Here is a 16788-nt window from a genome sequence, read left to right on the forward strand (position 1 = left end):
GGCATAAGAAGCCCAAAGTGGCCAGGTGGCAGCCTTAACTTCCAGTTCAATGGGATTACTGTTGTGTTTCCTGGTGGAAGCACTCCTCCTTTTGGAACCAAGACCTGTAGACCAGCAGAGCTTAAACTTGCAGGGACAGGAAGCAAAAATTTCCCTAGTGGATCACTAGGAGTGATAGTGAGTGGTGCTACTCCTGTTTCCACCCCTTGATTCCTGGACCCATGAATCCTGGCTATGGGAGAAACAGCACCATAGAGTGGACGCTGATTCAGAGCATACACAGCCTCCTGGAGAACACTGCCCCAGCCCTGCAAGGTATTGCCACCTAGTTGGCGCCGTAATTGAGTCTTCAATAGGCCATTCCACCGTTCTATCAACCCAGCTGCTTCTGGATGATGGGGAACATGGTAAGACCACAGAATTCCATGAGCATGTGCCCATCCCCTCACTTCATTTGCTGTGAAGTGGGTTCCTTGGTCAGAAGCAATGCTGTGTGGAATACCATGACGGTGGATGAGGCATTCTGTAAGTCCACGTATTGTAGTTTTGGCAGAAGCATGTCGTGCAGGGAAGGCAAACCCATATCCGGAGTATGTGTCTATTCCAGTAAGAACAAATCGCTGCCCTTTCCATGATGGAAGTGGTCCGATGTAATCAACCTGCCACCAGGTAGCAGGCTGATCACCCCGAGGAATGGTGCCATATCGGGGACTGAGTGTGGGTCTCTGCTGCTGGCAAATTGGACACTCAGCAGTGGCTGTGGCCAGGTCAGCCTTGGTGAGTGGAAGTCCATGTTGCTGAGCCCATGCATAACCTCCATCCCTACCACCATGACCACTTTGTTCATGAGCCCATTGGGCAATGACAGGAGTTGCTGGGGAAAGAGGCTGATTGATATCCACCAAACGGGTCATTTTATCCACTTGGTTATTAAAACCTTCTTCTGCTGAAGTCACCCTCTGGTGAGCATTCACATGGGACACAAATATCTTCATGTTGTTTGCCCACTCAGAAAGGTCTATCCACATACCCCTTCCCCAGACTTCTTTGTCACCAATCTTCCAATCATGTTCCTTCCAAGTCCCTGACCATCCAGCCAAACCATTAGCAACAGCCCAGGAATCAGTATACAGACGCAGCTCTGGCCAGTTCTCCTTCCAAGCAAAGTGAACAACCAGGTGCACTGCTCGAAGTTCTGCCCACTGGGAGGATTTCCCCTCACCACTGTCCTTCAGGGATATCCCAGAAAGGGGCTGCAGTGCTGCAGCTGTCCACTTTCGGATGGTACCTGCATATCGCGCAGAACCATCTGTAAACCAGGCCCGAGTCTTCTCTTCCTCAGTCAACTGACTGTAAGGAACTCTCCAAGATGCCATAGCTGTGGGCTGGGCAAGAGAAGGTAAGGTGGAAGGAGTGGGGGCCATGGGCATTTGGGCCACTTCCTCATGTAACTTACTTGTACCTTCAGGACCTGCTCGAGCTCTATCTCGTATATACCATTTCCATTTTATGATGGAGTGCTGCTGTGCACGCCCAACTTTATGGCTTGGTGGGTCAGATAACACCCAGCTCATGATAGGTAACTCAGGTCTCATGGTAACTTGGTGGCCCATGGTTAAGCGTTCTGTCTCTACTAAGGCCCAGTAGCAGGCCAACAGTTGTTTCTCAAGAACCACTTCCGGTACCAAGTTGTATTAGTTAGGGTTCTCCTTGGAAACAGAATCAATGAGAGATGTCTCTTATTATCAAATTGTAAAAGTGACTCACGCAACTGCGGGAGCGCACGAGTCCAAATTCTGCAGAGCCGTCAACAAGCTGTCAACTCCAAGGAAGACGTCCAACGAACTCCTCGGGAAACGAACCGACAACTTGGACGAACTCCTCAGGAAACGAACCGGCAACTTTGAAGAACTCCTCAGGAAATGAACCGACAACTTTGACGAACTCCTCAGGAAACAAACTGGCAACTTCGACGAGCTCCCCAGGAAAAGCTTCACTGAGCAGCTGAAGAAGAAGTGAAGGTTCTCTAACCGTCCGGCTTATAAGTCTCCAACTGATCACCCGGACCAAATCCAGCCAATTGCATTCTCTCACTGTGGAAGCACGCCCCTTGATGAGTCATCAGTCAGCTGCAGTCAATTGACTGATGATCCGACAAACCAACCAGCCTCAAATAGCCTCACAGGAATCGTCAGGCCAGTGCCTGCTTGACCAGACAGCTAGGCCACCTAGCCAAGTTGACACATGAACCCAACCATCACAGCCTGTATAGGCTTGTATTTTTGGTTATCCTTTTTAGGTAAATATAACATCCTGGTTTCCTGGTTGGACTGTGAGCTCTCTTAAGGCAGAGATATTTAATTCATCCATTCATTCAACAATCAAGATTCTGTATTACTTGAATTTCTGCTGTAATAGAAACACTGTGCTTACTGCTTGATCATTTATAAAATTAATAAGAAATAATCTCTGTCTCTAGGGAGTTTACTGTTTTAATGGGGGTATAGAATAAGTATGCATCTATGAGACTATAGCAGAACACGAATTTCATAAGGGAAGTTTAACAAATAAGATGCATGTTCATAAGAAAGGAGGATCATATTTTCTTGGGATAGGATTGATGGAACTGTCTACCATTTCTTATTTGTTTATTTTCCCCTCCATTTATTCATCTCTATTATCTGTGTATATTAATTTCCTCATTTACTTTCAAAAAGTAATTCAAGGCAGCTTTTAATAAAAAAATGCAAACTATCATAAAAGGACTAGAAACCAGAGAGGAAGAGAAAACAGCGCAAGAAATCCTGTCTGACTAGAATATAGGGAACAGGAATTTTTGAAAGATAAGACTAAAATGGTACAGTAATTGCACTCTTGGGAATTTATCCCAGAAAAATTAAGGCTTCTTTTCACACAGGAACTTGTGTATGAATGTTCATAGCAGCTTTATTTGTAATAGTCCTACTCCAGTTTGCTAGAGCTGCTGCTATGCAGAATACCAGAAATGGATTGGCTTTTATAAAGGGGGTTTATTTGGTTACAAATTTGCAGTTCTGTAGCCATGAAAATGTCCAAATTAAGGCATCAACAGGAGGATACCTTCACTGAAGAATGGCTGATGGCATCTGGAACACCTTTGTCAGCTGGGAAGGCACATGGCTGGTGTCTGCTGTTCCTTTGCTCCCAGGTTGTGTTTCAAAATGGCAGTCTCCAAAATATCTCTGGGCTTGTCTCTCTTAGCTTCTCTGGAGCAAACTCTGGGCTAGTATCTCCAAATGTCTCCAAGCACCTCTAAGGGTCATCTCCCAAGCATCTCTCCAAAAGCCTCTCTCAGCTGCTCTGTGTGTGAGCTCCCTTTAAAGGACTCCAGTAAACTAGTCAAGACCTACCCTGAGTGGGCGGGGTCAGATCTCCATGGAAACATTCAACAGAGGTCACAACCTAATCAGAAAGATTAATAAATCTGCCCCCACAAGATTGCATTAAAGAATATGGCTTTTGGGGGGATAATATATCCAAACTGGCACAAGCTCCAAAGTGGAAACTTCCTAAATGTCCTTCAATGGATGAATGGTTCAACAAACTGTGGTATGTCCATACCATGGAATACTACTCATCAATAAAAATAAAGGATTTCATTTATATGACATTCATGAAATAACATAATAATAGCAATGGAGAATATGTTAGTGGTTGTCAGAGCTAGGGATGGGGAGATGGGTATGGCTATGAAGGGATAAGAGAGGAGTCTTGTGGTGATAGTACAGTTGAGTATATTGATTATGGTGGTAGTTGCCCAAGGCTACACAGATGATAAAACTGTGTAGAGTTTTACATGTATGCATGTGAGTATGTGTCTCTTCCACAAACGGGTGCATGTATAACCAGTAAAATCTGGATAAGCTCTATGAATTGTACCAACCACTTGGTTTTGATCTTGTACAATGATGATGTAGCAGCTAGGATATAAGATGAACTGGAGGAGGAAGAGATGGAAATCAGGGATGCCAGGCTATGTTTCCTATAAATATTTATCTTTGTTCAGGCTGTGGGGCTGAACCAGAGCAGTGGTTGAGGATAAAACCCAGGAAAGTCATTCATTCAAAGCTGTTTACTGAGTACTTATTTTGTGCCAGACAGACGAGTTCTCTGTATTCAAGCAGCTCATAAAGCAAGGGTTGAAATAAGTCCAAAATATGTAAGATTGAGTCCAGATAGTGAAAAGTTATATGAAGAAAATGAAACTGGATTTTAGCTAGAGAGTGACTTGGGAGGAAGGTTCTTTAGACAAGGTGGCCAGGGAAGGCATTCTGAAGAAAAGGAAATCTAGATGAGACCCCATTGATCAGAAGGAACCAGCTATGTGAAAGATGTAGGGAAGAGTGTTCCAGACTACTGGGGAAAGCAAGTGCAAAGGTCCTGAGGTAACTAGTAGGTTTCAAGCCTTGGTGCCTGGGAAGATAGAGTAGCATTTAACCAGAGGAGTTAGATCAAAACGCTGATGTGGGCAGAGTTGGTCAGTGGAAGAGATAGAAAATTTAATTTGGGACAGGTTGAGCTTGAGGGAATGGCCAAAACATCCAGGAGGAGACGAAACATCCTGTGGGATAGCAGAGTTGAGAGAAATTGCTTATTTTGGAATAGAGGGGTCTGAAGATGTCTGTGGCAGAGAAGAAGGAACCATTGGAGAGGAAACTGTTGAAGATACGAGAGTAGTGAGGTTAATGGATATAACAAAGATGGGATGATCAGTTGCAAGTGCCAGTTCTAGCACTGGTCCTTAGAAAGATGGGGGTGGGGGAGACATGCTGTCCTCAGAGACCAGTGGTTAAAGAAGACGACAAAGATATAAAGAGAGGTTCAGGATAAAAGGAGGGAAATGGATGAAGGCTTTGGGATGAATGATTTTGATACTCTCTTAAACGTTTTTAGATAGTACTCTTCCCCATCCATACTGGGAAAAATCAGACATTGCACATAACAGGCTTTCAGAATTATTGGTTGGTTGTTTTTGATGATGGTGGGGATAAGTACCTTAGGGGTGATGATGAGGAGAGGTTAACCAGAGATTTGAAACTGGGTTTGGAATACCCACACAAATAATTGATAATTGACTTTAGTTGAACTTCTTTCTCCATTTGTCTTATCAGTGTTGTCTATTCAACTGTCTACATGCACTCAAATGTGTCCATAATAGTAATAACAATACCTAATAATAATTTAGTGATTTCTGTGGGTCAGGCATTATGCTCAGTGCTTTATCTCATTTAATGCTAGCAACAATTCCCATTTTTCAGGTGAGAATACTGAGGCTTAGGCTTTTTAAATGTCCAATTCATATAGCTAATAAGTGGCAGAGCAGGGACCACAATGCCGATTTATTTCACTTTAAAGCCCAGCTATATTGCCACCCACCTTAGCACTCCCATGGCTCTTAGTGGAAGTTTCCTGAAGGCCCGAGCCTGGTTCATCTAATTCACCGACGCAGAGTAATATGTATGTATTTAAGTTCGTAGTAAGGGCTTCTTGACATTGTTGCTTCCAGAAAAACATGTTAGGTCTTATGTTAGATTCCTGTGGCTGCCGTTAACAGGTTACCACAAATTGGGTGACTGAAAACAATAGAAATTTATTCTCTCATAATTCTAGAAGCCGGAAGTCTGAGAGAAAGGGGTCAGCAGGGCTGCACGCTCTCTGGAGGCTTTAGGGGAGAATCCTTCCTTGACTCTTCAAGCTTCTGGTGGTTGTCAGCATTCCTTATGGTTGCATCAGTCCATTCTCCCTTCCATCTTCACATGGCCTTATCCTCTGTCTCTGTGCCTTCTCCTCCTCTTCTAAGATTCTTGTAAGTAAAATACTTGCCATTGGATTTAGGGCCTACCCAAATAATCCAGGATGATCTCCTCTCAAAATCCTTAACTTAATTGCCTCTGGAAAGACCCTTTTTCCTAATATGGTCACATTCACAAGTTCCAGGGGTTAGGACTTGGACATAGCTTTTTGGGGGCCACCATGTAGTCCATTGCAGGTCTGATTGTAAAGATGACTATAACTGGAAGCAAACATTGAAGAGTTTGTGACACTTTCTTCCTATTTCCAGACCATCGTCAACCACTTTGCAAAAGCAGTTTGTTCTTTCATTTCTCAACATACAAATAGTGAGCATTCATTGTTTGTAGGGGAACTAAGGAGTATATGGAAACATGATTTAAAGGAGTTGACATTCTAATATTTCAACAGAGCATTGTATTTTAGGATCCAGCCTCTCAGGAAGAGCCTGCCCTGATTTTCCGTGGTGGAGTTAGTTGCTCAGTTCTTTGGGTTCTTACAGCATTTCATTTATATCTCTGTTACTGCATTTACTAAGGTTTATTATAAATTACTATTTGCATATTTGCTTTCCTCATTAGACTGTGGGTTCTAGAGGAAATGCACTATGACTTATTCATCTCTGCCTAGTAAATATTGAATAAGTTAGTCGATGAAGGAATGAACTAAGGAAGGAGTCAAGCAAAGGGATATGTAGAATCCTCTATTTCCCAGATCATTGTATCTGAACAAGGACAGATTAGTAGACCATGAGGACCTTCCAACTAGACTGTCTTAATCATCATTCTATTATTAACCTCTTGTGCTATATCTGGTATATAGAAGACTCTCAGCAAAGTATGTTGAGTTGAATTGAAACTGAAACAAATATTTTGAAATCTGGGAGCAAAATGAGTAGTGAGATTTGACAAGTCTTTTAAAAGCAATACTAAGAGAAGCCTGAAAATATCTAATTTATTTAATCTGCCATAGGAATTCCTGAAAACACTCACTCATATTCTGTTATCTATTTGATGATGCTTATTGACTTAAGAGTCAGCTGAGATGTAGCAGAAAGAACAATTATCTTAAAATTAGACAAACTGAAGTCCTGCCTTGCTCCTTATTGTGTATATGTGTTGTGAGGATTAAATTTGTTTGTTGAAAACACTTTTGTAAGTGCCTTAGAAACAGTGGTATTATTATTATTATTATTTTTATCTTTAGGAATGTCTAGGCAGTGACTACCCTAACTTGTTCATATTGAAAAGGGGTGTCAACATTATGGGGAAGGGGGCTACATCTGGTTGTTGTTCTTAAACAGGCTGTTGCCCCTGGGTTTTAAGACTTGTCTGGCATAGGAACACTCTGGTGGATTTAAGTTTCTGAGAGATAAACTTGGTGGGTGAAACTATTATAGAGTTTCAGATAGGGACCTAGGTATTTTGGGAGTACTGTTGGTTAGGGCTTGGCATACTATGGCCATTTGGGATATCTGGCTGGAGCTTGCATAAGAGTAACCTCCAGGATAGCCTCTCAACTCTATTTGAAATCTCTTAGCCACTGTAACCTTATTTGGTTATCTTTCTTTCCCCCCTTTTGGTCAAGAAGGCATTTTTAATCCCTCGATGTTGGGGCCAGGCTCATTCCTGGGAATTGTGTCCCATGTCACCAGGGAGATTCACTCCCCTGGGAGTCATGTTCCATGTGGGGGAAAGGTTAATGAATTTATTTGCCGAGTTGGGCTTAGCGAGAGAAAGGCCACATCTGAGCAACAAAAGAGATTCTCTGGAGGTGCCTTTTAGGCATAATTATAGGAAGGCTTAGCCTCCCATTTACAGTCTTAAGTTTCAGAAGAGTAAGCCTCAAGATCAAGGGCTTGACTTATTAGGTAGGGGATTCCTAATTTCACATAGCATATATTCTATGGCAGTGAATTAATAAATGATATAATTTCTTTATTATAGCTCCCAGTATTCAGGGATATAGGAGAAATAAATCAAGAGAAGAACTAGTTACAACTGTAGGAACCCAGAAGGGAGGTGAAAAAGGGCTTGGTTATGGAGTGGTAAATATTATCTTGTTGGTTTATGGGCCCACACTTGAGAAACATTGCTCTGGTGGGAATCTAAATATTTGACTTGCATGGTGGTTGCATTATTTATTAAAAGACTTAGTGGAGCCTATTGCTCAAGTGGGATACCCCTCCCAGAACAGGCTGGGAAGATCTCCAGGATGCCAATCAGGGCACCAAAGAGAGTTTCCAGGGACTTAGTCCACTGCTACTCCCTCTGTTCCTGGAAAAGAATGCAAAGTGTAGCTTCCATCCACAGATCCAGGCCATATGCTCCATTAACCATTATAGGCACCTTGCCTGGTTGTTATTTTAAAAAAACCTGATTGTGGCTCTTCAGTTTCCCTTAGAGGGCCCACTGGGCAGGCCAGCACTTTTAGAACCCTGAGATTCCCCTCTGGTTGACCCAGGAGATGTTTGATGAAAGTTCTGCCCTAGTATTAGTGCTGGCTTAGGAAGCTTGGCTTTCTTGCCATGGTAATGGGTGTTACAACTCCTGGTCTCTATGGATGAGCCAATAACAGCAGAGTAGAGCTGATGTGGCATTATGGGGAGATGACATTTCAGGAAAGAATAATTGATTTAAAGCTATTTTCTTTTAAAGGCATGGGGCATGGCAGGACAGACAGAAAGAAATAGTAAGTAATATTTGCCCTAAAACCTGTCTTCACATTTTTGAGTATCATTATTCAAAGTTGTATTTTTTTCTGCTTCATTGAATCTATTTCCACTGTATTTGAGTAGAATTTTAAATAGCTTCTCATCAAGTCTTGGGAAGAACCTCACTTTTTAATTTCCCAAGAGAAATAACATCTTCAGAGTCCTCTTGATCTTCTGAACTATTTAGTTTATGCCATAGTGTTCTTAACATCATCTAGGAAAAGTTTACCAGGAAGATTTACATTTGGAAGATCAGGATAATCTCCAAAAGGATCTGAAGGAAACAACACTCCCCTCCCCTCTGTTGCCTCACCGATGCGTCACTAGGAGAAACAGCAGTATTGGAAAAAAAAAATGCTGCTGTCTGTGACCACTATACCCACAGAAAAGGAGTGGGAGAGAAAATACCCATGTGATGGATCAAATCATTCCACCCCCTGCCTTGAGCTGCCTTTTATAGGAGCCAGCGTTCCCCCTTGGGTCCTTGGGAGATGCTTAATTTTAATTGACTCAGAGGAGTTCTACTTTGCATTTGGAAAACCACACAGAAATGGGAAATAAGTTAAAAAGTTTCATTCACAACTCCTCCCCTCCCCCCACCCCCCAGATACACGCAAACAAATTCAAGGTACTCTAACAATGTTAGAACAGAACTTTGGATTGGCACTAGAGGCTAGATTCATGATAGGCTTTGTATTTCCAGCAGGTTCCTTAGGTTAGGTGAGTCCTACCTACATGGAACTGGACTATGCTTGCTAATTTACCCGATGAGCAACTCAAGGGGAGATGTTTCTTTAAATTAGATTAAATAATTCAAAGTGGTCACACTAGTGTAAAGAACAGAGTACACAGCAGCACATTTCATTGCTCTAAAGTGCTTTTGCTTTTGTGAGGAGACAGGATGCTAAATGTTTTTTCTCCCAGCTCTCAGTAGAGCTGCTCTGTCATTGAGTTCCATTTTTCATTTGCTACCCTCCACATCTTTGTGCTTCATAGCCCTTGGACTCTTGGCTTCAGAGAAACAGAAGAACCCAAGAGAGAGAGTTATATTTTAAGAAACAGAATGATGGTCACTCACATTTTAAAGTTAATAATAAAATCCAAATGTGATTGGCCAGATCCTCCCAGCAGGGAGTGTGTAACCAGTCCTCTGGCCAAGACGAGAATTTGGTGCTTCTGTGGCACAGAGGAGGCCACCCTCATGCAGCCAAGGAGGAACCCACTTAGGATCCTGTGGCTAAGAGAGGATGAAACACTGGGAAATTTCTGTGAACAGAGAGGGCAGACAAGGGCTGTGAAGATGGAAGTAGAATTGAAAAGTTGTTTGTAGAATTATATGAATTGTGAAACGTCAGTAATGTTCTATGTATCCTACCTTAAAAAAAAATGCCCTTTCAATTCAACACCTCTCTAGCTGCTGCCCTCCCTCCCTCCTCTCTTTCATAGTCAAGGCTTTGAAGAGGAGCGGGTCTTTACTGGTTCCACGTCTTCAGCTCCTATTTACACCCTGACCTACTTCTGTCCAGCTTTTACCTTCTTCCCTTCACAAACTGCACCCATCAAGATTACCACTGACTTTCTGGTTGACTCAAAAAACAAAACCAAGCAACAGAATTTTTTCAGTTGTTTTGTTTAACCTCTCTGCATCATTTGACAACCTTTAATTTCTGTGACACCACTCCCTTGTTTATCTTCTTTCTCTGTTGTTTCTTCTTAGACTAAGAAATCTTGCTGTTACACAGGGATCCCCTCATGGTCTCCTCTTATTACTTTACCCACCCTCTCTGGGCAATCGCAAGCAATTTCATGACTTCAATCATCATGCTTGACTCTATTATTATTCCAGTTTTCTTTCCTGAGTACCAGACCTCATGCATCTGTTTTCTCCAAAATGTTTCTTTTTGTGGGGAATGTTCCAGAGCTAATCCAAATTCAACATGCTTGAAGTGTCTCTTCCTGTCTTAACTTTTTTTTTTTTTTTGTAAATGGCATCACGACACACTGAGGCAACCAAGCCAGAAAACTTGGTGCCTCCTTTGTTAATAGCTTCCTAACTGGTCTCCTGCTTCCAGTATTTCCCTCCTCGTCTCTTATACAACAGCCAGATTTGATCTTAAAGGGTAATTCTGATCATATCATTACCTGAAAGTTTCCCTTGGCTTTCTGTTGCAAGAAGAATAAAATCCAAGCTACTTATTATGATCTACAGAACCTTGCATGATCTGTCCCCTGCTTTTCTCTCTGCCTTATCTCTCACCACTCACCCTGCCTTGTTCACTCTGCTCCAGTGACTGGTCTTTCCATCCCTCACCCACCTGAGGGCCTTTTGCTCTTTTGTTAACTAGAATATTCAAACTCCATGTCTTTGCATTACTGGCTCCTTCTGTGGTTGGTTCATATGTCACCTTCTCACATAGTCTTTCTTAATCATCCTAGTAAACTCAGCAATCTTCTTGTTCCACTCAACTCCCAAATGCTTTTTGTTTATGCACTGGAGTTTTTGCTATCTGAAATTATCTTGTTTTTGTTTTCATTGTTTGTCACTTTCTGGAATGTAAGCTTTTCAGGAGCAGGGACCTTGTTTATCCTTATATTCCTCTTACCTCTAAGAGTACCTGGTACATAGTGAGTAACCAATAAATATTTTCTTTAATAATAATAATAATAATAATAATAATAATAATAATAATAATAAAGACTGAACAGTGTACTAGGATCCTGTGTTTCAGTCAGACTGCTTGCAGTTCCACCCATCACACAGTTGTTCATTCTACTTCTCTGCCTATGATGCTCTCCTCATTTCTCTTTTTCTGTTCAATTCCTACTTACTGTTGAGTAATTGATTCTAATGCCACTTCATCCAGGAAGTTCTCCTTGACCTTGAGTTTAAGAATTAACACCTCCAATGGACTCGATAGTAACCGATGCATACCCTCATCATAGCACACATGCAATTACCATGCAGTTTTTTGTTCATAGTCTCTCCCACTAGATTAGCTTCTGGCAGGGATAGTAGTTATTTGCGTTTGTATCCCCAGCCTGGTCAGAATCTATAAAAATACACTCTAAAAACTCCACTTAAAGAATGCTTTTGTTGAGCTGTTTGTAAATTCACTTTCTCCCAAGCTCCCATGCATGCCAAGTTTTGATTTTTAGGCATTGAGGTTTTTAAAACATAGGATCACACATAAATTTACTTATATAAAAAGCTTGCATCACTACTGAAGTTTTCTATAATAAGAATATCATTAAATATAATATCTACTATTTATTGTCTATGATATAACACATATCTCTGACATAGATTGTCATTCACAAGTAGTTCTTCAAGGTGTAGATATTATTCTCATTTCACATATGTGGAAACTGAGATTCAGATTTGGTAATCTGTTCAAGTTTATACAGCTAGTAAAGCAAAACTGGGATTTGAATCCAGGTCTCTGATTTTTAATCCCATGTTCTTTTTGCTGCACCATGATACCCCCTAAGGGACAAGCCCACAAATCAGAAGTTTATTAAAAATATCAGTTATTATTGTAAAGCTTCCAAAATTGGAGAGTCTTATGAATTATAGAATCAAGAAAGATGCTTTGAAAGGCCTTTACTTTAACTGACTAGAAAAAAAATGGCAGTAGCCTCAACATGTCCCAGGCAAGAGGTCTATACTACCTTTGCCGAATACGCTTTCTCTCTGCCTATACGCATAAAGGTGCTTTGTAGAAACTTGTGTTAACCTAGTCATGTTTTTGCTACTAGCCTTTGCTGTGTAAATTCGAAAGAGTTGGACACGGTCCTTCCTACTTAATTCTCAGGGTTAGAAGTGCCATGTCAGGCATCTCCTCCAGCTCAGTTGTACCTACGTTGAAGCCAACCTACTTATTTGGCCTCAGGCTCAGGATTCTTGTTTATCCAAGGTTTTTCTCCTCCCCATTTTCTACCCCAGGACATTGGTGCCATGTGGGTGGGAAGGTTGCCCTGAACTCTTAACCAAGGCTGGGACATGCTTCCTGTCAGCCTAATTACTAGAGGCCAGGCCTGTTCTCCTTCCTTACCTGGTTTTGGTTACATTCCCTTGGCTGACCTGGCCCTCACCTGACTTTGCCTTAGTCTCCATTCCGTATTTCTGAAGCCTTATCCTTCCTCTGTGTTCTTTTGTAGCTTGGAAGCTTGGGCTAGAACTGGACTTAATCTTTCCCACTCCTAATTGGAGTTGATCTCATGTTATTGCCCTAATTTCCCACCCCTCACTGTTCCGTTTCTGTTCCTTCTATGCCGTTGGACTCTTAACCACCAAGCAGTATTTCCTATCCTTTGCTGGGAGCAATGCCTCAGCATGAAGAACCTCATCAATTAAGAGAGGACCAAGAATCTGGTGACTGAACTTCACATATTATTGCTTACCACTCACTGCCTTTCTCCTGTGCATCTCCGGGGATGGTGATGGTGATGGAAGACAGTCTATATGTGATGATGTAGAGCTGATCTTCTTTAAATTCTGCTCATCTGAGGGATCTATCAGCTTCATGATTGGCAAGCCAGAAACTGGCTGTTTGTATCTTGCATACTGTAGAGCATCTGTGATCCATCTCATTTCACGCCAAACTTCATCTATTTTCTTCAAAACAAAATGGTAGAAGATATTGTTACAAACAGTTCTTGAAAAGTAATGTTTCCCAAGAATCCAAGATGATCCGTTTTCTATAGTATTGGTTTTGAGCAAGAGTAAAATATTTTCAACATAAAATACTGGCATATTTTTACCTGAGGGGCTATGTCATTTAGTGCAAATAACAGAAGACCTGGATTCTAAATGGGATCTGCCTCTTACCTCTATAACTGTAATTATTATTAGCTCTATAATGACCATTTGACCTCTTTGAGTCTTAGTTGCCTTATTTGTAAAATGTGGACAAGAACATCTTCCCTTTTATACTACACAGGGTGGCTGTGATGGTTTTGAAAGTGCTTTGGAAATCTGCAGCACATATTGCTCATACAAATAAACTGTTACTAATTCTTAGTATATAATGAAATATTCCTCATTGGAATATTGTGGGGAAGGCATATGATAAAGTCTGAATTTCAGAATGCTTTAAAACCTGTAGTTTTAGTTCTTATATGTGGTCTAGAAAAACAAAACATTACTGAAATAATTTACCAAGTATAGATTCTTGGTCTTATTTAATAGAAAGAAGTAGTTTTATATATTAAACTTACTACTTTCTTACATTAAAATAAGTGCTTCTAAAATACAAAACAGCTTAAACAGCTTATTCTTAAGTAATTTAAACATCTTTACATTTTTTAGTATCACACCATTTTAGATTGTTACCATTTCGATATAGTGATTTCAGGGTTAATCATATTTTCACTATAAAGTACGATAGTTACTCTGAAGCCAGTTGGTGTAAAAGTCACTCATATTTTTGTGTCTACTTCTGTAGATAGGTGTTCTCCCAAATCTTCATAGGCACTGATGGTGAACTTTCTGGTTATTCTGACCATATCCAAGGAGGGGCTGTTAGTCACATAGTTTTCATGCATCCCTGGAGCTTGAATAGGCTTTGCATTTAATTTTACTGGGTGCCTTGGGCAAACCATTAACTTCTTTGGTCCAATTTATGCAGCTGTAAAAAGAGGAGGTTGAACTAGATGATGTCTGAGGTCCTCTCCAGCTCTGACAATTTATGAGTGATTTTTGAAGAATATTTAGAAAGTTGGTGTCATTCAGCTTCTGGGTAGAAGGTGTTCATTGTGTGAATAATGCAAGGTTAAGGTTTCTGTAATTATAGAGGTTTTAAAAGTAAGGAACTACTCAGTGTTATATTTTATTTTCAAAGTTCCTTCTTAGAGTCTTAATCTGTACTTTAAACCTACTCCTAAAAGATTATCCACAACCTGCTGCTGTCAGCAAACATGGAGTACACTCTAAAAATTTTGGTGTTCAGTCTCTCTGTTCAGAGTGACAGGCAAGTGAGAGTGAACTAGTGTGGCTAAGAGCCATTTTCCTCTGCTTTCTAGTTCTGTTCTGCCCTGGGGCGACTAACAACCTAGCAGCGTATTCAGAGCTTACAACGAAAGTGGAAGATTGAGCCTTAGGCTTTGTTAGCAAGGTAAACTGGGCAGGAGATTCAGTAGCAGGCAAGTCCATGAGGAATCACTGAGTCAAGGAAGAAATCTGAAGTTCAGGGGGTAAAGCCAAAGTGGGAATCCCACATGAGACTTGGACAAATTTTCATGATGGGGTTGCTGCCCTCTCATTTGACTTTTATTGGTCCTACCTCATGTAGTAAACTCTTGCCTCAAAATTATTTTAAAGGCATTTCATGACTGTGGACAGTTTTTAGAGTGCCTTTCAAGGACAGGGACTGTGCTTTTGTGTTTTTTGTGACCCCCAAAGAGTGGGCGCTCAAAAAATGCTTTTTCAGTGAATGAATGCATGAATGATTGGAATGTTTACTTAATTCTTTAGATCTCTACCCCTCGAACAGAGTTATTGTGAGAATAGAGTAAGATAATGTAAATAATGAGTACAATTTATAAACCATATGTTCTAAAATTTTTAGTTGTTAAATGACAATGATGATTATTGTAGTTGGCTGAAAGATATGTCCATGCACTAATCCCCAGAACCTATAAATATGACTTTATATGATAAAAGAATAAATATTACCATATAGGGCAAAAGATGTGTTTAAGGGTTCTGAGAGAAGGTCTTTATCCTGGATTATCTGGATGGGCTCTAATTCCAATGACAAGTGTCCTTGTAAGAATGAGGCAGAGGGAGATTTGGAAGACAGAACAGGAGGAGGCAATGCAACTATGGGAGCAGAGACAGGAGTGAGGCAGCCATAAATGAAAGAAAGCCAACAGCCACCAGAAACTGAGAGTCAAAATACAGACTCTCCTCTAGAGCCTCCAGAGTCAGTGTGGTTCTGACAACACCTTGATTTTGGACTCCAGAACCATGAAAGAATAAATTTCTGTTGTTTTAAGCTGCCCAGTTTGTGGTAATGTTAGAGCAGCCGTTTGAAACTAATATAATCATTAATAAAAAACCACCTGTTCTCTTTGGATAAGATTGCTTCAGCCTGCTTGTCGGGGACTGACAGTGAGATTTAGTACACAGACACTGTTTACCTCTTATTTTTTCTCAGTCATGAGGTAGGGAGGTCTTAACTGAAGAAAAATTAAAAAACACAGGTTTAGGGAGGCCTGTGTATTGACTTTAATGGGACTTAGCTAAGTGGCTCCAAAAGAAGTACAATTTTCACCCATTTTACATTATACTGTTGATCTAAAAGTAACTGACAACATAATCCCCACTGATTTTAAGGTCCAAATTCACCTTCTAAAGACTTGCTGACATATTTGAAAAAAGAAAGACCATGAACTCCCTAGGTCTGTTGGTTAAAAGTTCTGCATCCATTTCTCACTCTGCTCCTTAAAAATTTCAGTTTTCATCCCATAAATTACACCCCTTTCTCTGTACTCAGGCAAGATAATATTTTTATTAAATGTAAGGTGATTGGTTTTCTCACAACACAGTTACAAGGTGCCTGTGGGGATGATAGATTGGCCATATTTAATGAGCTGTGTTTCTATTACAGCTTAGGAGCATTTGAAACATTACAGTATATAAATTATAGCCTAATTGCCCTTTAGGTTTTAGCAGCTCAAAATATGCCAAGCTCCAGGTCCCCACACTTTGACATTTCTGCTGTGTGTGCTGTCTACAAAGCCTGTATACCTTATCTATGATTTTCTACACCTCCCCTGGTCCAACCCTCCCCCTTTCTGGCTGCACTCCTTGGCTTCTTTTCCTAACTGTATTTACATAGACTCCCTTGCTCTTTACAATGTTTGGTTTGTGTAGTGACTTCAACACTGTCTTAGATCTGGAATCATACAAATGCTCTCGCGGCTGGCGGTCGCCTCTGTAGGTTATGGTGTGTGGTGGGTTGAGCTGTGAACACCAATGGGTGAGTGGCTACAGCTGGTTTTCATTTTGAGAGAGAAAGAGAGAGGGAGAGAAAGGGAGAAGTGGGGAGGGGGGTTGGACTCTGACTGAGAAGCTCAACATAAATAGGAAGAGAGATGATATCAAAATATCAAAATTATCTTCCCTCTATGCAGGTATCAATTTATCAATGTTGGGTGGAGCAAGGCAGTCCATTGATGGCTGTGGGTGCAAGGAGATGGTCTGGTTTTATTCTGGCCAAGAAGTTATTTTTTGAACTGTTTGG

At 40.9% G+C, this 16788-nt stretch overlaps 1 protein-coding gene across 4 annotated transcripts in view; it reads right to left on the minus strand.

The window, feature by feature from the left end:
• Positions 1 to 16788, minus strand: part of ANKFN1 (ankyrin repeat and fibronectin type III domain containing 1) — a 389228-nt gene that overhangs the window by 11545 nt on the left and 360895 nt on the right. For all 4 annotated transcript variants that reach the window (XM_037809531.1, XM_037809529.1, XM_037809532.1 and 1 more), the window contains one exon: positions 12944 to 13157. In XM_037809531.1, coding sequence (XP_037665459.1) covers positions 12944 to 13157 — 214 coding nt within the window. The remainder of the gene's footprint in view (positions 1 to 12943; positions 13158 to 16788) is intronic.

The sequence above is a fragment of the Choloepus didactylus genome, chromosome 18 (genome assembly GCF_015220235.1).
Source record: "Choloepus didactylus isolate mChoDid1 chromosome 18, mChoDid1.pri, whole genome shotgun sequence".
Classification (NCBI taxonomy): Eukaryota; Metazoa; Chordata; class Mammalia; order Pilosa; family Megalonychidae; genus Choloepus; species Choloepus didactylus.